Source organism: Macaca mulatta, chromosome 19 (assembly GCF_049350105.2).
Source record: "Macaca mulatta isolate MMU2019108-1 chromosome 19, T2T-MMU8v2.0, whole genome shotgun sequence".
NCBI classification, from domain to species: domain Eukaryota; kingdom Metazoa; phylum Chordata; class Mammalia; order Primates; family Cercopithecidae; genus Macaca; species Macaca mulatta.
Window position 1 is genome coordinate 21,325,659 of NC_133424.1, and position 20,557 is coordinate 21,346,215.

General features: G+C 40.8%; 2 protein-coding genes and 2 long non-coding RNA genes across 4 annotated transcripts in view; 2 read left to right on the forward strand and 2 right to left on the reverse strand.

Moving 5' to 3' along the window:
* Positions 1 to 20,557, reverse strand: part of LOC693803 (uncharacterized) — a 529,045-nt gene that overhangs the window by 408,918 nt on the left and 99,570 nt on the right.
* LOC693354 (uncharacterized) overlaps positions 4,076 to 20,557 on the forward strand; it is a 171,528-nt gene continuing 155,046 nt past the window's right edge. The window contains 3 exon segments of the mRNA XM_077978582.1: positions 4,076 to 4,204; positions 5,037 to 5,137; positions 5,598 to 5,690. Of these exon segments, the coding sequence (XP_077834708.1) occupies positions 5,093 to 5,137; positions 5,598 to 5,690 (138 nt within the window). The 5' untranslated portion in view covers positions 4,076 to 4,204; positions 5,037 to 5,092.
* LOC144336926 (uncharacterized) lies at positions 4,111 to 8,485 on the reverse strand. The gene is made up of 2 exons (XR_013409358.1): positions 8,280 to 8,485; positions 4,111 to 6,413 (listed from the first exon to the last, which is right to left on the reverse strand). It is a non-coding gene; the product is annotated as an uncharacterized LOC144336926 (long non-coding RNA).
* Positions 8,886 to 20,376, forward strand: LOC144336911 (uncharacterized). Its single transcript, XR_013409340.1, has 3 exons — positions 8,886 to 14,413; positions 14,740 to 15,441; positions 16,444 to 20,376. It is a non-coding gene; the product is annotated as an uncharacterized LOC144336911 (long non-coding RNA).

Below are 20,557 nucleotides of genomic sequence, written 5' to 3' on the forward strand. Positions count from 1 at the left end.
AACCATTGGGAGTTCTTTCAGTCTGGCTGCCTTTGACATGTTCCCATCATTTTTTTAAAGAGCTTAAAAAAAAAAAAAAAAAATTTTGAGGCTGAGCTCAGTGGCTCACACCTGTAATCCCAGCACTTTGGGAGGTCGAGGTAGGTGGATCACCCAAGGTCAGGAGTTCAAGACAAGCCTGGCCAACATGGTGAAACCCCATCTCTACTAAAAATTAGCCGGGCATGGTGGCACCTATAATCCCAGCTACTCAGGAGGCTGAGAGAGGAGAAATGTTTGAACCCAGGAGGTGGAGGTTGCAGTGAGCAGAGATCGCGCCACCGCACTCCAGCCTCCAACGTGGGCAACAAGAGCAAAACTGTCTCAAAAAAAAAAAAAAAAAAAGCATTTTGGCTCTACAAGATACTCTACATAACCTATGAATTATCTGATAAGAACAAGAACTGAAAACAATGGAAACTGGGAGATGCACTAAGACCCTGAGTTTTGGTCACACTGTGACCTGTGTGGGACCCTAACCAAAATGTGAGAATTTTTAACACAAAATTGTAGACCATCATTCTGGACTGATCTTGTGCACTAGGCCCAAACAGCCTAAACAAAACCAAAATGGAGTCACTCATGCTAAATGTGACATAATTAAACTGAAAATTTAAGAAAATAGGTAGATCCTAAAGCAGGTCTTTTTTTTTTTTTTTTTTTTTTTAATTTTAAAGAGCAGATTGCAACACAAGGAGAACTCCTCTACTGTAACCCTTAAAAAATAATAATTACCAGAAATCCTTGTTTCCACTTTAAAAAATTCATAGTTCTGCTATTTTACAGTGGGATTTGAGACTAAATAAGTACATTTTTTAGGGTGACAACATAATATCAATGTATAAAGTTTTGGTCTATCTCTCAAAATTGACAAGATGACCAAAAACAAGAAATGGTTAAATTAATTATAGCCTAAAGCTGCCCCCTTTCCTGTTCAATTTTGCTCAATAGGTTTTTTTTTTTTTTTTTTGGTACATAGTAAACTGAAACCTAGCTGGATATATAAATAGACTGTAACTTATTATTGTACCAACCACTGTGTTTTTACTAATAAAATAACATCAAGTGTTCAAGCCATGTTCAAATAAGGCAAATCCCAAGCTGCAGTCAGTCTGGCTGTTTCTGTACCTCACGTCCATTTTCTGTATGTCCCTTTGCTTTTTTCTGTCCATAGATCTGTTTTCATCATGTGGCTGTGCTGGAGTCTCTCTGATCCTGCTCTGGATTCACAGGTTGCCCAATTTGCAAATTATTCTACGCTCAAATAAACTCTGTTAAATATAATTTCTCTAAAGTTTTTTTCTTTTAGACTGGGCGCGGTGACTTACGCTTGTAATCCCAGCACTTTGGGAGGCTGAGGCGGGTGGATCACGAGGTCAGGAGTTCGAGACAAGCCTGGCCAACATGATGAAACCCTGTCTCTACCAAAAATACAAAAAAAAATTAGCTGGGCATAGTGGTGCGCACCTGTAATCCCAGGTACTTGGGAGCCTGAGGCAGGAGAACCAATGAACCCAGGAGGCAGATATTGCAGTGAGCAGAGATCACGTCACTGCACTCCAGCCTGGGCAACAGAGCAAGACTTGGTCTCAAAAAAAAAATTTTTTTTTTCTTTTAAAAGTTTTCAATTTTTTTCTATGATGAAATATAAATAATGTGTTGTTGGTCTCTCGATTTCCTAAATTCATCCCTCAGCTGTTTCCTTACATTATTCTATCTCTTTTCAAAATGCTTCTTCAATTTCTTTTCTTTTTCTGAGACGGGTCTCATTCGATCACCCAGTCTTGATTGCAGTGGTGTAACCAATCACGGCTTACTGCAGCCTTCACCTTCCAGGCTCAAGCAATCCGCCTGCCTCCGCCACCTAAGTAGCTGGGACTATAGGCATGCACCACCATGTCTGGCTAAATTTTATTTTATTTTTCATGGAAATGGCATCTTATTATGTTGCCCAGCCTGAACTGGAACTCCTGAGCTCACCTAATTCTCCCGTCTCAGCCTACCAAAGTGCTAAAAATACAGGTATGAGCCAGCTAGTGCTTCTACAATTTCTTGAGATGATTATTCCCAATGATAAACAGTACTGAGCACAAATCTGAAAGGAATGTGGCTTCTTTTGTAGAAGTGTCACTCTCCAGGATTTCAAGGGTCTAGGGCAGGGTAGCTACTTTAGTAGTGTGATCTATGGAGGTGCATGGGCTTTGGAGTCAGAGTTAATCCTGAGTTTCAGCCCAGCCATTTAGTATCCATGGGTCTTTGGACAAGTTGCTTGATGTAGAAGAGTTCTACGAACCACATATGGAAAAAAAGTAGAATGATACTGATTGCAAAATGGTGGCAATTTTTCATCCCTTCTGTGTCCGTGCCCATTGTCAGGTGCATTTACAGCTGTTTCCATCAAGATCCAGCATCTGTTTTCCAAACCCTAGATATGGTTGGCCTTCTTGTCTCTGGGTGGTAGAAACTTGCGAACATGACAGGGCTAGTTTGGGGCTCAGGCTCAAATGGTCTTGAATGCTTCTGCTTTTCTTTCAGAATGCTGCCATCTCCATGAATAAAGCCATGTTAGCCAGTTGGAAAATAAGATACAATGGGGAGGAGAAGCAAGGTGCCCCTGTTGACAGTCCCAGAACTAAAATCTCACCCCCAGAAGCACAGCTGGCTAGTCAACAAGCAGCTGATGATACATACCTCAAGGAGCTCAGCTGAGACCGGAATAATGACCCCACTCAGCCTAGCCTAAATGGCTGAACATCTCAATTATGAACTAATAAGTTTTGGATGATTTGTTATGCTTAAACGGCTAATACATGTACCCAGTGCAGATAGGATGCCAGGATTCAATGACAGGTTAATTATTAGTTACCTTCTAACAGTGGGCACCCTATTGGTACTGATTTTTTCCCCTGATTTAAAGTTGGATGTCTTGTAAGAGAATGTTGAGTAATGCAGAAATACAGGTAGACATGTATGCATGTGATTGGCGCTTATACCTGCATAGTCCCACACACTACAGTAGAAAACAGATAACTACAGCCCCATTAGGGCCAAGGCCAATAGCAAAATAAGTTTTGCCTTTAATCTATTTTCTCCATATCTAAACATTTGAGATCAAGAGCGTGGACAGATCTGAAGACATCGAGTTTTACTATCCCCAACGTTCTTTGTTCACTGTCTGATCTCTGAAAGAAAATGGGCAACAGGTGGCCATCACTGGTCTTCTTGTGGTTATTTTATTTCTGCTGCCCTCTGCTCTTTCCATGGCCACTATCTCTTCCACCCTCAGAACTGAAGGGAGATGTTGGTAGAGAGAGGCTCTGCCTTCACCTCTGGCAGAAAATGTTCTCTGGGGCCCTTTATCCCCTGACATCAGAGCTGCACTTCAATGTGGAAGCTTTGGTCATGTGTGGCTCCTGGGTGCCTGGAATGTTCCTGGTCTGAACTGCGATGTGCTAACACAGAGTTAGTTTCAAAGATTTCGTTTCAAATATTTATATACTTTATTAATAATCACATATTTCTTACATGTTAAAATGAAAATTTTTTCATATTTTGGGTTAATTAAATCGTTACAATCAATTCAATTCAACCTGTTCCTTTTTTCTTTTAAAAGTCTGGTTACTAGAGAATTTAAAATTTACATGTGGCTCACATTTTACTTCAGAAAATTACCTCCGTTCTAAAATTTCAGCCTGCCTGCTCAAAGACCAGAAGCCGGGAAGGTTATAAAATCCGAAATTTTAAAATAATTATTATATTCTTTTCATTTGTGAATAGGCATACAGTATGTTATTTATAAATGCATGTGACTTTACACACAAGGTTAAATGCAAATACCATCTGGGGTGGGCCTGGCTCAGCTCAAGGAGGAAGCCCTACCTGAGAAAGCTGCAGCCAAGACTGTCACTCTTTCTTCACTCAGCCCAGCATCTGATCGCATCTTCTGTCACTCAGGGCCTGAGAGGGTGGGGTTTTAAACGTTATCCAATCAGCGACGCTAGACTGGGAACCGTCCAATCAGGCACGCAGCTGGAGCGGACAGGACGGCTTCCGGGATGTGGCGGGGCCTTTGTCTCTCACTGCAGCTTGAGCTCCAGGTCTTGCCTTCATTGCTCTGTGTCCTCTGCTCCTAGAGGCCCGGCCTCTGTGACCCTGTGACCTGCAGGTATTGGGAGACTCACAGCTAAGACACCGGGACCCCCTGAAAGCCTAGAAATGGTGAGAGTGCTGGGTCGGACATCCCGAGAGAAGGGGAAGGGCTGGTTGTAACCGGTGGGAAGCCGCTGTGGCGGGACTCAGGCCTCCCTGCAGTCAGCTCCGCAGTCTGCGCCCCGAGTTCTCCTTGCCCAGCTCGGCCTCAGTCCCAGCCATAAGATGGCGGCTGCGCTGACAGTCGGTACCCCGGGCGTCCTGTCACTTCCTTGTGCAGTGATTGTGCCCTGGCCTGGAGCCCTCTCTGGGCAGCTCTGCCCCCGCAGCGCCGCATCTTTCCCAGATTGTGCAGGGACCACGGGAGGGTCTTTAGGGGACAATTCCGACTTGGGGTGCGGGTTCATGAATGGGAAGAGCTTTGTTCCGTGGGGCTCCCGGTTCCTCTTGCCTTCTGTTAAAAATATATGAGAGTCACTACAAAAACATTAAATAATATAATCAAAGAGTGATTCAAAAATTGTGAAGCTCCCAGCTGTGGTTTGTAATTTGTGGTTCATGGGCGGGGCTTGAAAAGACTTTTATAAAAAGCATGATGAAGAAAACCAAATTCAGTAATTGGTTAGGTAGAGTTACATAGTTTCTTAATTTGTACAATAAAAGTGAAAATTTCCTGATTGTGTAATCAGAGGTTAACTGGCAGTTTATAGTTGGTTAAGGCTGAATTTTGTTTCTCTCAATGCAGTAATTTACTAAAAAATGCACTTCAGTTAGATTTTTTTTTTAGTAGAAACCCAGAGACTAGAGACACCTCAGTCTAATTGCCTGCCTTTTAATTATTTTCACAGTCCATGGGGAGCTGATTTTCCGCTGCATTTTTCACCTGTGTCCCAAGCAGGTTCTTATGTCTAACCGCCATTCCCCGTTTCTCCAGCATCACTGGCTTGCAGTAAGATACTAAATTTCCAGTTCCTTCTGGTGTTTCCAAATGCCAGCTTTTCCTCCCTAATTCACGCTATCGCCTATTTGTCTTTTAGTGTACTTTTCTATACCGTATTTTAATGAATTATCTTTTGACAAAGCATTAAATGACGCTTTTTAAAAGGTTTGTTATCTGTAAATATTTCCCATGAGAAGAAAGCAAAGAGTAATCCTCTGACATTGTACTGTAAAAGCTCTCTGTGCCTCTTCTCCTTGAATCTTCTCTAGGCACAGAGATCTTGTCAGAATGTTTTTGGGTCAAGGTTTTCCTTTGGAAACTTTATGGGGTGATGTGTCCTTAGGAACCTTTTAGTTTTTTTCTGGTCATGGATTTCAGTACTGTCTGGGGATAAACCAAGATATCCACTGTGGTTATGTCAGCTAAAGTGCCTAGTGAATATCAGCTTCTGGTTTATTTTCTTCCATAGGAAGACCTGAGGTCTGGAATGTATCCTCTCAAGGGAGCAAGTGGATGCCCTGCGGCTGAGAGGAATCTTCTGGTGTACTCTTATTTTGAAAAGGTAACCTCTTGAGACATTAAAATTGTCTACACCCAACCCAGCTTTCATTTCTTGGGGACACATTGCTGGTCAGCCAATCAGATGCTGGAGCTGAGAGGAAAACCCAGAAATAATTTCTGCCCCCTGGATTGTCTAAGGGGGCAGAAAGATAATGAAATAAATATAGTGGAAGAAAAATAGTGTTAAAAAGTGAAAAATTTGTGGCAGATAAAATAGTATCCCAAAAGACCAGAAAAAAACAAAACAAACAGAAAAAAAACTTGACTCTAGTGAGATGGTGTAAGAATTTGCAAAGTAAAATACCTCTGGAGCAGTCTCTGAGAAATACTGCAGTGTCTCCTGAATGGGTGGTTCATGAGCACATAAGTGAGTCGGAGTGGGTGGAAAAATCTCTCAAGTGATTGAGTGGCCCGACTTGAAACATGAGTCAGACACCCATTTGTTTTTTAATCAGCACTGCCACTCCCTGGGTTTGTCACCTTGAAAATATTTGTTTACTTATTTTGACCTCACTTTTTTAGCTGTAAATTGCATTATATTAGTAGGGCTTTAAAGGCAGGACATTTTTTTTTTTTTTTAAACAGAGTTTCACTCTTGCTGCCCAGGCTGGAGTGCAGTGGCTTGATCTTGGCTCACTGCAACCTTCACCTCCCAGGTTCAAGCAATTCTCCTACCTCATCCTCCTAAGTAGCTGAGATTACAGGCACACACCACCACACCCAGCTAATTTTTTGTATTTTTTTAGTAGAGACGGGGTTTCACCATGTTGGCCAGGCTGGTCTCGAACTCCTGACCTCAGATAATCTGCCTGCCTCGGCCTCCTCAAGTGCTGGGATTACAGGCATGAGCCACTGTGCCTGGCAGGTAGGAAAATATTTATAAAGTGCATAAAAGAGGTAGGTTTAAAAAAAATTAATATCTAATTTTATATTCCATTTGTTAAAAATTCTCATTTACCTTTTTCTTTCCCAGAGTGAGTTTTGTACAGGTTTTCTCAGGTGTGTTTTTTTTTTCTGGCTGGGTGCATTCAAACAGAATTCCAAGGCTTAGCTTTTAGAATGCTAGCTACCAAGGAAAAGAATAGGGGAAAATCTCTATTCTATTTTGACTGTAGAGAATGAATACATTTCCATGAGATAATATGGTAGATAATTGGTGAGTTACATAGATTCGTGAAAATATCAGTTCCTCTTTTTGCAGGGTAAATTTGTGACAGTGAGTATCTCTATTAAAATCCTGTTATCTTGATTTCTGAGTTTCATGCTAAATTTTATGAGATGAAACTTGGTGTCACCTAGAAGTGTTCCCGTATGACTAATTGTTTACTATGTGGTTTTTAATGAAAACAATAAAATAATAGATATGTTGACTGAAAGGAATAGATACTTTTGCTTTTCTTATTGAGGTACAAAATGTAAGTACCTTAAAATTTCCTTCCCTATGTTTGAGTAATTTTGCTGGATTTTTCAAACACATAATTTCAAAAACCAAGTGAGTAACTCTAACATGGAAATTAAAGCTTGAGCCCAGTGACTAAGAGCTAAGGCTAATATTGAGGCTGCAAAAGGAGGTTATTAAAGACCCACCTACGTGGTGGCTCACGCCTGTAATCCCAGCATTTTGGGAGGCTGAGGTGGGTGGATCACGAGGTCAGGAAATCAAGACCATCCTGGCTAACACAGTGAAACCCCGTCTCTACTAAAAATACTAAAAAATTAGCCGGGCTGAGGCTGAGGCAGGAGAATGGCCTGAACCTGGGAGGCGGAGCTAGCAGTGAACCAAGATCGCGCCACTGCTCTCCAGCCTGGGCGACAGAGCGAGACTCCATCTAAAAAAAAACAAAGAAACAAATAAAGGCCATTGTAGTTTTTTTCTGGGTAGCCTCCCCTGCAGATGTCCAGCCTGCTCACCCTAGCCATGGAAGAAGCCTTTCTGCTGACACAACCCTGGAAAGCTGGGGACCCACAGGCAAAGGCAGTTAGGGTTAAGATGAAAGGGGACTGACAGGGTCTTACTGATGATGTTGTTACTGTTTTGAGGCAGTTTCTAGACTTGGATATCAAACAAAGTTAGATTTATGTTTAAAAAAATTGAATTCCAAAAGAGTATTGCAACAGGAAGAACTACCAATTATAAAAACTTTTATTGGAAAGTTTAGGCTGACAAGGGCTTCCTTTCCTAGGGAGGAGCAAACAAGATTAGAGAGAAGGTGGGAGGGGAATGGCAAATGAAGGGTGAAAAATCAGATTTTAGATCAGAGAATGTTTTGCCATGAAGTCAGCATGTTCTTAGAAGTACATAAAATAAGGTTGTATGTTGACTCAGACTGAGGATAGTTCAAAGTTCTGGAGCCTGTGAAAAATTTTATTTAGCCCACTGAAGACAAATTCAGCTGATTCTTTTAATTGAAAAAAGAGGAAAATGTGCAGAGTTCTTACCGGAAAGAGGTCCCAATCTAAGCCCCCCAAGAGGGTTCTTAGATTTTGCTCAAGAAAAAATTCAGGGTGAGTCCATAGAGTAAAGTAAAAGGAAGTATTAAGAAATCTCAAGGTCAGAAGTTTGAGACCAGCCTGATCAACATGGTGAAACCCCATCTCTACTAAAAATGTAAAAATTAGCCAGGCTTGGTGATGCACACCTGTAATCCCAGATACTCAGGAGACTGAGGCAAAATAATCACTTGAACCCAGGAGGCAGAGGTTGCAGTGAGCTGAGATCGTGCCACTGCAGTCCAGCCTGGGTGACAGAGTGAGACTGTCTCAAAAAAAAAAAAAAAAAAAAAGGAAAAAAAAGAGAAGAATGTAAAGGAATAAAAGAATGGCTTACTCTATAGGCAGAGCAGCCCAAGGGCTGCTGTTTGCACATTTTTATGGTTATTTCTTGATTATATGCTAAACAAGGGGTGGGTTATTTATGCCTCCCAATTTTAGACTATATAGGATAACTTCCTAATGTTTCCATGGTATTTGTAAGCTGTCATGACACTTGTGGGAGTGGTAGCAGTGAGGGCAATGAGAGGTCACTCTCGTCACATCTTGGTTTTGGTGGGTTTTATTTGACTTCTTTATTGCAACCTGTTTTATCCACAAGGTCTTTATGACTTGTATCTTGTGCTGACCTTCTATCCTATCCTGTTACTTAGAATGCCTAACAATCCAGGAATGCAGCCCATTTAGTCTCAGCCCTATTTTACCCAGCCCCTATTCAAGATAGATTTGCTCTGGTTCCTCTGACATCTCCCCCGTCTTTTTCACAAGGGCGCACTTAATCCTAAGGGTTGTAGAGGGATGAAGATCCATGTTCTGTAACTGCTTCATGCTAAATAGGGGTGATAATATTTTTACCTAACTAGTCAGAGTTTTCTTGACCCTGAACAAAACAAAGGATCAGTGACATTTTATGTGAAGTCAGAAAATATTACTTTAGTCTTCTATTAGTTCCGTCCATTCAGTTAATTCCTGTTCCGTTTGATAGTCATGAACATTCCAGTTCTCTATGACTACTGTAAGTTTTTTCTCTATTCTAATGTCACAGTTTCTAAAGTTATCACAAACTTGCATTTAAGAACGTCTGTCGCTCGGCGCAGTGGCTCATGCCTGTAATCTCAGCACTTTGGGAGGCTGAGGCGGGTGGATTATATGAGGTCAGGAGTTCAAGACCAGCCTGACCAACATGGTGAAACCCTGTCTCTACTAAAAATATATATTAAAAAAAATAGCTGGACGTGGGGTGGATGCCTGTAATCCCAGCCTAGTTGGGAGGCTGAGGCAAGAGAATTACTCAAACCTGGGAGGCAGAGGTTGCAGTGAGCTGAGATTGCTTCATTGCACTCCAGCCTGGGCAACAGAGCAAGACTCCATCTCGAAAGAAAAAAAAAATAGAACATCTGTCAAAGTTAACTATGAATCATCTTTTGAAGAGTATCAACACAAGATAATTGTCTGGCTGACAAAGTCTTAGGGCAGTCATAGTGAAAAACAAACAAAAAGAAAACCCATGATTGACAAGGAAATTTGGTTAGCTCTGTGTCATACAATAATTTTATGTAATGATTGTGATTATTAATGATGTTTTACCATGAAGTCAGCATGTTCTTAGAAGAGACATAAAATAATGTTGTATTTTGACTCAGACTGAGGATAGTTATATTATCATATTAGTTATATTAGTCATATTAGAATTACAGGAGTTTTCCTTAATTTTGGAACACATACCAATAACATATTTACACAAACATAGTCCAAAAATAGTCAAACATGATTTCACATTTGACAGTCTTTTCTGTGTGATTTTTATGCTAAATGAGCCAAATTTTTACCATTATATTTGTGTATTATTTATGTCAAACCAATTCTTAATGAGTCTTTTTAAATTTTTTTTTTTTTTTTTTTTTTGAGACTGAGTCTCGCCCTGTTGCCCAGGCTGGAGTGCTATGGCATGATCTCAGCTCACTGGAACCTCTGCCTCCTGGGTTCAAGCGATTCTCCTGCCTCAGCCTCTTGAGTAGCTGGATTACAGGCGTACACCACAACACCCGGCTAATTTTTTTGTATCTTTAGTAGAGACTGGTTTCACCATGTTGGCCAAGCTGGTCTTGAACTCCTGACCTTGTGATCAGCCCACCTTGTCCTCCCAAAGTGCTGAGATTACAGGCACGAGCTACCATGCACAGCCTCTTAATGAATCTTTATAGACAAATCTAATTTTAATGTTTGACCATAAGGTAATATTCTCATAAACCTTGTATAACTCTTCACAAAGTCCTTGTTGTTAAAGAGTAGATCAGTGCTTTAAGAGAAACCTGTCATTTTTATCTCAATGTTCAATTTCTAGAAAAACTGAATAATATCCATTTAACTTTAGTCAGTATGTTCACACACACAATTGATTTTGCAATTAAATTTTAGCAAATCTTCCACAGTTTGTTTAAACCTTCAGTTTTATTCTATCTAATTAAAAACATTCCTTTAACCTTTTAATCTAGGCAAAAAAAAAAAATCCACATTTCCGTGTCTTCTTATAACCTTTTATCAAAAACACATTTCACTTTCTCTGAATTCCTTACATGTAAAACTGTTTTTTAGTAGTCAAAGTTACATGTTACAATGTTAACTCTTAGCAACTTTTACTTTTGATGAAACCCTTGGTAAGTAAGGGATTTTAATTACATACTAGGCATGGAGTCTAGGACACAGACACAAGTGTAATAAGGTCTGACTCCAGTGTATTAATCGTTAGGGGGTGTGGCTAACTTGATGTGTACCAGGCCTTACCTAGCTATAAAGCAGACAGGTTGTACAGTGAACAGTCATAGTGGCATTTTGAGAAATCTTTAAGAGGCCTAATGACCTTTAAATTGTACAACATTTCTTGCATAAATTTCCTTTAGTGAATTATTTCATAACTTATACAGACCATCTACAATATGCTTGGGCTTTCTGATTTGTCCTAAACATTCCTCTTTTTAAATAACCAGTCATTTTATTTTAGGTTAATAATTTACTGTACAACATCTTTTCTTATATGAAATCTCTTTTCTTTATAGCCTTTGTATATTTAGGGGGCATGGCTAATTCCATATGTCCCAAGGCCTTATTTAGAATCTACTGGCTTCAAGATAGGTGAATTGAACAATTTTTAAAAGTCAAAGAACCAATTTATGACCTTTATGTATTTGGTAAATCTAATATGTGACCTATATAATTTAGATCAAATGTTCATATTTTGAAGACATTTTTGTTTTCCCAATGATCTTTAAAACTGTTTTTATATCCAAAAGATTACTTGTCACATGAACTAAAAGGTGTTACACTTTTTACTTTTCTGACAAAATATTTGATTTAAGCTCTTATTATTTTTAAACCAATTAATCAGAGTTCTTTCATATCACACACACAACACATGTAAATACAAAGACAGAAGATTCAGTAGTTGTAAAGTTTTTCTTTGTTTCTTTTTTTTTTTTTGAAGGAAAGTTTGTATTATTTTAACTATTTTTATGTGTAGAAAACTCAACAGTGTACATTTAACCCAGTTTAGTGGCAAGTTCTTTAGACTTTGCCTTTTTGGGTGTGGCGATCTGAGCCACCGACTTGAGACCCAGAACCTTTCCTCCCCAGTGATGGCAGATCTCATCCTATCTGTCATTGTAATTGGTCCTGATAGCTTCCGCCAGCTTAGCCAAAGCACCTTTGTCTTCTCAGTTAACCTGTGTGAAGACGACAGTGGTGCAGGTCTTCCTGTGGACTAGACGTCCCAGTCTTACCTTCCCCTTGATAATGCAGTAAGAGACTCCCATTTTACGACACAGGGCAGGCAAGAAGACAACTAGCTCGATGGGATCCACGTCAGGTGCAGTTACCACCAGCTGAGCTTTCTTTTTCTCCACCAAGGTGGTGATAGTGTTAACTCCTGCTTGAAGGACAGGTGGTCTTAATGGGGATGTCCCCTTTGCTAGCAGCTTTCTTCTCGGCCTGGGCCAACAGCCTCTGCTTCTCCTCTTGCTTTGTCTCTGGTCTGTACTTGTAGGCCAGCTTAAGTAGCTGAGTAGCTGTTTGGTGGTCCAGGGCCTGGGTGAACTGGTTAATTGCAGAAGAACACTTCTAGCCACTTATAGAGGATGGCTCTCTGCTGCTGCAACCTCATATAGCGGGGCCATTTTGGGTGAGGCCCCTTTTGGGCTGGATGTCCTGCCAAGTGCCACAATTCTTAGGCCTTTTCCCAAACAGGAAATTCACCACTTTCTTGGCCTCCTGCTTGTTCATAACAGCAGGGGCTGGAGCCTCCTTCTTCCCCTAGGCCTTCTTTCCTTTCGGCATCTTGGGTCGGAGGAGGAGAGCTTCTTTGTCAGTTTCTTAATTGGGTTACTAATTTCAGGGTGGAGCCCAGGGCCAGGAAAGCAAGTAGTTTTTATGGCCTAATAAGTAAACAGAGCTGGAAAACAAAACAGATCCCCCTAAATTAAGGGTACCATTTTTACATCAGATCTTGGATCTAAAAAGGAGAGAGTTAGTTCATTCCAAGGGAAGTCTTATTTCTCAGTAGGGGGTGGGGATACCTCCCTATTTCCTGGGCCTGGCCATCTCTGACTCCTTTAAGCAGTATTTTGTCATTCTTGTTATAAAAATCTTTCACCTCCCTGGTTAGCTGTATTCCTAGATATTCCATTCTTTTTGTGGCAATTGTGAATGGGATTATGTTTTTGATTTGGTTTTCGGCTTGGTTATTGTTAATGTAAAGGGATGCTATTGATTTAGTATCCTGAAACTTTGCTGAAGTTGTTTATCAGTTTAAAGAGCTTTTTGCTGAGACTTTAGGGTTTTTGAAGATATGGAATCTTGTCATCTGAACATAAGGATAGTTTGACTTCCTCTCTTCCTTTACTGAATGCCTTTTATTTTAATCTTTTTCCTGATTGCTGTGGCCAGGACTTTCCAATTCTATGTAGAATTGGAGTTTTGAGGGAAGGCATTCTTGTCTTGTGCCAGTTTTCAAGGAGGAATGCTAGCTTGTGTCCATTCAGTATGTTGGCTTTAAGTTTGTCATAGATGACTCATTATTTTGAAGTATGTACCTTCAATGCCTAGTTTGTTGAGGGTTTTCAACATGAAGGATGTTAAATTTTTTTGAAAACTTTTTTAGCATCTATTGAGATAATCTTGTGGGTTTTGTCTTTAGTTCTGTTTATATGATGAATAACATTCATTAATTGTTGTATGTCGAAACAGCGTTGCATACCAGAGATACAGCCTACTTGATCACACTGGATTGACTTTTTGATGTTCTCCTGGATTTAGTTTGCCAGTATTTTGTTAAGAATGTTTTCTTCAATGTTCATCAAGGATATTGACCTGAAATTTTCTATTTTTTGTTTTATCTCTGCCAGGTTTTGGTTTCAGAATGATGCTATTCTTTTTTTTTTTTTTTTTTTTAGGAGGCAGAGTCTCACTCTGTTGCCATGCTGGAGTGCAGTGGCACAATCTCTGCTTACTGCAACCTCTGCCTCCTGAGCTCAAGTGATTCTCCAGCCTCACCCTCACAAGTTGCTGGGACTACAGGCCTGGGCCACCACGCCCAGGTAATTTTTGTATTTTTAGTAGAGACGGAGTTTCACCATGTTGGCCAGGATGGTCTCAATCCCTTGACCTTATGATCTGCCCGCCTCGCCTTTCAAAGTGCTGGGATTACAGGCATGAGCCACTGCACCTGGCTGATGCTATTCTTATATAATGAGTTGAAAAGGAGTCCCTTTTACTCAGTGTTTTAAAATAGTTTTGGTAGAATTGACATCAGCTCTTTGTACATCGGGTAGAATTCAGCTGCAAATTTGCCTGGTCCTGTTCTTTTTTTGGTTATTAGGCTATTTATTACTAATTCAATTTTGAAACTTGTTGGCTTATTCAGGGATTCTTGTTGTTATTGTTCAGTCTTTGGAGGATGTGTCTTTGCTGCAAGGTTACAGTCCTCAAGCGTGGCCCAAATGAACTCTCTACTTATATTCATGTTGCCTCAGCTTTTTTTTTTTTTTTTTTTTTTAGGTAGACATATTACTCACAGCATGCTAGAACAGCCTCTATGAGGAGGTTTTTCCTTTGTACTGTACTTGATGTAACACCCGGATGCAAGCCAGGTTGATCCCACCTAGAATCTGCACATAACATTGGCTTCTGCCTGAGATTCACAAGACAGGGCCAGACTTTGGATTGAGAATATACAGAAAACCGGTGGCCGGGCGCGGTGGCTCAAGCCTGTAATCCCAGCACTTTGGGAGGCCGAGACGGGCGGATCACGAGGTCAGGAGATCGAGACCATCCTGGCTAACACGGTGAAACCCCGTCTCTACTACAAAATACAAAAAAACTAGCCGGGCGAGGTGGCGGGCGCCTGTAGTCCCAGCTACTCGGGAGGCTGAGGCAGGAGAATGGCATGAACCTGGGAGACAGAGCTTGCAGTGAGCTGAGATCCGGCCACTGTACTCCAGCCTGGGTGACAGAGCGAGACTCCGTCTCAAAAAAAAAAAAAAAAAAAAAAAAAAAAAAAGAATATACAGAAAACCAACAGGAGGCATTTTCTGCATTGTGAGATGTCAACATAGACATCTGAAACCCCCCTTTGAGAGTGTGGCTTTTTAAGTTTTTTAGATCTTGTTCAGTGACCTGTTACTGTTATGTGAGAGGCTCCTATGTGAGAGTCTGATGACAGAATCTTTAAGTTTAAACAAGCATCTTAAGAGTAAGAGATCAAGGCCACAAAATATCCAGAGCCGTGATAACCACAACTATACCTACCTGTAAAATGTCATGCTGGAGCAGAATATTCTTGTCCTTCCTCTTACCCAAAAGTGAATGAATCAGGATAGGTGATCCAGGTTCTGGAGCTCCACCAGAGCAGTTCCATTTTCTATTTAGAATCAGCCTGAGTCTCTCCATCCTGGCTTATCAGTAGGCCCTCAGCTTTGGATCACTAAGAACCCTCTCACAATCACCTAGGCATCTTTGAGACATTTGAGGATGTCCAGGGCAGAACTGTGTCAGGCTGACAAGAGTGAGTACTTCTGCTTCTCTCAGTATAAGAGAAAGAAGTAATCCTGTGTTTTTTGCTCCCCTCATACAAGAGGTAACTTTAGTTGGTACCAAGATGAGAGTTTCTCCAGTTTCCTGGTACTTAGGTGAAAGACAAAGAGGAGGTCTGGTGACTCAAACAAACTAATTGCTTCCATTTCATATGATCATTCAAAACATAGATGAGCCAGGTGCGGTGGCTCATGCCTGTAATCCCAGCACTTTGGGAGGCCAAGGTGGGTGGATCACGAGGTCAAGATATCAAGACCATCCTGGCCAACATGGTGAAACCCCATCTCTACTAAAAATACAAAAATTAGCTGGGTTTGGTGGCATGTGCCTATAGTCCCAGCTACTCAGGAGGCTGAGGCAGGGGAATCTCTTGAACCTGGGAGACGGAGGTTGCAGTGAGCTGAGATCATGCCACTGAACTCCAGCCTGGTGACAGAGCAAGGCTCCGTCTCAAAAAAAAAAAAAATAGATGAAGCAGTCATGAACCCTACCATCCAGGAACTTTTAGTCTAGACTAGCAACTGGGTACATGGTTGAAGTAAGCATCATATGATTAGTATAATGAATAGATGCATATAAAATAACTTCAGCTTTATTTGGGCCACTTTTTTAATATTTTTGTGACTTCTGATATCACCTGAAGGGATATTTATGGACAGGAAAATTGTTATTATTGTTTGTGTTTCTTTTACCTTGCTAAGAATACATATGTATCATCTGATAAAATTATCCTAGAAAACCTTGAGAGATTTAAGTTGCTTACTATTATATGTTATAACATTGACAGGGCAGATTAAAATTACATAAATTCTGGGATTTTAGTTTCTCTTAGGTAAGCTTAGGAAAAACTGAACTGGAAATACCCCAGTGACATAGAGAACAGAGTTCTACAGAGGGTCCACTGCCTAACTCAGGTCTGTTTGTTTGTTTAAGATAGAGTTTTGCACTTATTGCCCAGGCTGGAGTGCAATGGCACAATCTAGGCTCACTGCAACCTCCACTTCCCAGGTTGTGGGAATTCCGAGTAGCTGGAATTACAGGCTTGCACCACCATGCCCGCTAATTTTTGTATTTTTAGCAGAGACAAGTTTTCTCCATGTTGGTAAGACTGGTCTCGAACTCCCAACCTCAGGTGATTTTCCTGCCTATGCTTCCCAAAGTGTTGGGATTACAGGCATGAGCCACTGCACCGAGCCTTCACCCCTTGTTTTTTTTTTTTTTGAGTTGGAGTCTTGCTCTTGTTTCCCAGGCTGGAGTGTAGTGGCACAATCTCGGCTCATTGCGACCTCCGCCTCCCAGGTTCAAGTGATTCTTGTGGGTCAGCCTCCCAAGTAACTGGGATTACAGGTGCCCGCCACCACACCAAGCTAAGTGTGTGTGTGTGTGTGTGTGTGTTTTCTTGAGATGGAGTCTTGCTCTGTCGCTCAGGCTGGAATGCAGTGGCATGATCTTGGCTCACTGCAACCTCTACCTATGGGATTCAAGCGATTCTCCTGCTGCAGCCTCCTGAGTAGCTGGGATTACGGGCGCCACCACCATGCCCATCTAATTTTTGTATATTTAGTAGAGGCGGATTTTCACCATGTTGGACAGGCTGGTTTTGAACTCCTGACGTCAGGTGATCCACCTGCCTCACCCTCCCAAAGTACTGGGATTAGAGGCATGAGCCACTGTACCTGGCAATTTTTGTATTTTTAGTGGAGATAGGGTTTCACCATTTTGGCCGGACTGGTCTTGAACTCCTGACCTCAGGTGATCCACCCACCTCAGCCTCCCAAAGTGCTGGGATTACAGGCATGACCACCACACCCGACCAGATTCATACTTTTTGGAGCCCTTATTTAGGTCTGGCCCCACCCTGAAGTCTTGCCTCACAAAACTGATTTAAAATGAGAGATTTTGCTGGTGAATCCTGCTGCCTTTCTAGAGCTGGTGCTCAAAATTTCAGACACCCAAAAGGAGGTAAATGAGAAAAATAAACTGTATATTTTAGGATCCTAATTTTTAAATTTTGTGTTAAAACCAGTGCTTACAGAAATATTCCATTTAGCAACTTGTTTTCTATTCCTGCAGATCCAGTAGTTGTTCCACAAGTCACAAAAAAGTGAATATAAACGCCATAAAAATTTCTCTAAACTACATTAAATTCTCTCATTCTGTATCCCTCCTATCTGTCTATATTTAGCTTTTATTCTATACATTTTATTTTTAAAAATGACAGAGAAACAGATGAAGAAATAAAAATGCTGAACCCTTTATCTAAATCCTGGGACTTATTGAACACTTAGTACCAACTCCCAGGGTGTTGTGAGGATTAAGTCACATAATGTGTTATTCCCCACACAGTGCTTTGTAATCTACTCTTGAGCAGATAGTACCTGCTTAATAAACATTGCATTATTACATGTTTACATGTTGTTTTTCTAATGCAGACTCATTCACACATTGTTGCTTTCTGTTTCCTCTGTAAACTTTAAAGAGCCAGCAAAGAATACGAAACTTTTGGATGGAGATTGGTTGTCTTTATTTGTACCAGAAATATTCGTGTTGTGACAAGAGAGCTGAGTGTAAGGGACTCTGTGCTGTGCCTGCTTTCTCTAACTACTGCTAATAATGAACCCAGGGGTAGCAACATCAGCATTGGCAGGGCACTTGTTTGAAACACTCATTCATGGACTTTTTCCAAACCTGCAGATTCACATTACATAGAGTGGGACCAAAATTCCCAAGTAATTTTGTTTTTTTTTGAGATGGAGTCTAGCTCTGTCACCCAGACTGAAGTGCAGTGGCACGAGCTCATCTCACTGCAACCTCCATCCCCCGGGTTTAAGCAATTCTCCTGCCTCAGCCTCCCGAGTATCTGGGATTACAGGCATGCACCACCACACCAGCTAATTTTTTATTTTTAGTAGAGATGAGGTTTCTCCCTGTTTGTCAGGCTGGTCTTGAACTCCGTACCTCAGGTGATCCGCCCACCTCCGCATCCCAAAGAGCTGGGATTATAGGCATAAGTCACCGCTCCCTATCCTATTACCAAGTAATTTTTAAGCTCGTTAAAGCCTGAGAGGCAGTGCTTATCAGCCCACTCCTCTTATTAGGATTACTAAAAATACAAAAATTAGCTGGGCGTGGTGGCATGTGCCTGTAATCCCAGCTACTTGGGAGGCTGAGGCAGGAGAATCACTTGAACCTGGGAGGCGGAGGTTGCAGTGAGCTGAGATTGCGCCATTACACTTGAGCCTGGTAAGAGAGTGATACTCCGTCTCAAAAAAAAAAATTTTTTTTTTTTTGCAGAAATCTCTTTACTTTGCCCTTTCCACAGTTTCTATTTATTGTTCCGGATGGAAGCATCCATGTTGTTTTAATGAAGGGCCTCATGTGACTCTAAGGTGAGGCCAGAATCAAGTATGAGGCCTTCAAAATAGATTCGTGAGAGTGAAGTGCCACCTTTGCACTAAAGGGTGGTCACAGGGCCTATTCTGTTTGGGTTTGGTAGGGACAGGGCAGTGTGGTGCATATTTCCATTACTGTAGCAGAATTTGCTGGTGTCTGTGGCAGGGGAGGGCACCTGTGGACAGGAAAAGAGGAACATATATTTTTATTTCCATGGAGCAACTCATTTTTTCCTGAATCTCTTCTGTTATAAAGGAGAGAAATGCATGGACTTTTTGGTCTTGGTCCTTCTGTCTGTGGTTGTGAGGCTAGTGTCTCTGTGTGGAGGTGGTGCTGATGCCTTTAAGGGAATTTCCTTAAGATGCAGGTGTTACTTGTTCAGAGAATTTTATCTGAAAAGGATTTCCAGAGGAGGAGGAGAAAGAGGAATAATGGCTTCTTTTCAGCTACACATGTCTCAGATCGATAGCTGTGTCCACTCTGCCTCCTGGAGTGCCATGTGTTTAGTACTTGCAAACCTTCTCTACTTGTGTTTTTCCTCCCCAATGAGTTTGTTTGAAGTACTTTAAAAAATTCTTGTGATAGTCAAGGGTCTCTAAAAAATACTTGTTTCTGGCCAGGCATGGTGGCTCATGCCTGTAATCCCAGGATTTTGGGAGTCTGAGACAAGTGGATCACCTGAGGTTGGGAGTTCAAGACCAGCCTGACCAAGATGGATAAACCCCATCTCTACTAAAAATACAAAATGAGCCGGGCGTGGTGTCACATGCCTGTAATCCTAGCTACTAGGAGGCTGAGGCAGGAGAATCACTTGAACCTGGGAGGCAGAGGTTGCGGTGAGCCGAGATCGCACCATTGCACTTCAGCCTGGGCAATGAGAGCAAAACTCTGTCTCAAAAAAAAAAAAAGAAGTTTCTTGTGTACCAGAGCCTTCTCTACATCATGGCCTTTTATATGCAATGCAGAATTCCTACCATGAATTTTTGATCTGCCATATTGAAAGTGTTCCTTTTGTGACTGTTGAACATGGGAAGATGTGGATACTCAAGATTCCTATTGGGGGAAAGCTGGGGTCCTTAATAAAGATGGAGAACATATATGTTGTGGTTTCATCTAAACCCAGGAAGTTCTGAAAAAAGTATTAAGAGATACCTGCTCTCTAGAGTGCTAAAGAAAGACTACTTAAAATCATTATTAAAATTATGGAACACGAGAGATATCTTGACCTTTGCATAAAACTGATTTTTTTATGGTTAAATTCAGTCTAGAATTGACTTTTTGAGGGGTAATATCTCAGCAGTGATGCTATGTTCTTCTGTGTGCATCAGCACATCATAAAAATTTGTTCTAGTGTAGTTGATACTAATAATTTGCTTAGTTAAAGAGCTCTCTGACTTTTTTTTCACTGTAGAGTTAATTATTTTTTTCTTTATTATTAAGTATCTTTATACAGCTAATGTGCATAAACCATCACAATTAATCTGGTTTTTTTCCTTAGGTTTTTTTTTGTTTGTTTGTTTGTTGTTTTTTTGCATGTATCTGTCTTTGGAAAATGAAGACTCTTATTATTGTTTACAAGCCAGAAAATTTAGGAAAAACACAGTCTCTTTCACTTGCCTAATGTTTGACAAAATAGTCTTCCTCGGTTAAAAACATTAGCATTACTAGTGACCTTGTTAGAATTTTAAAAACTCAGACTTTATTCCAGACCTTCTGAAAAATATATATATAAAAAAATCTTCACAACAGGATCTCCAGTCTATTGTACACATTAAAATTTGAGAGGTACCTTCTAACTGAACTTGTTTTTTCTTGTCTGAAAAATATACACAACTCATTATGATGTAAGTATAGCACTCAGTGATGTATATGTTTGTGTTTGTGTCCTTAATTATATACTTT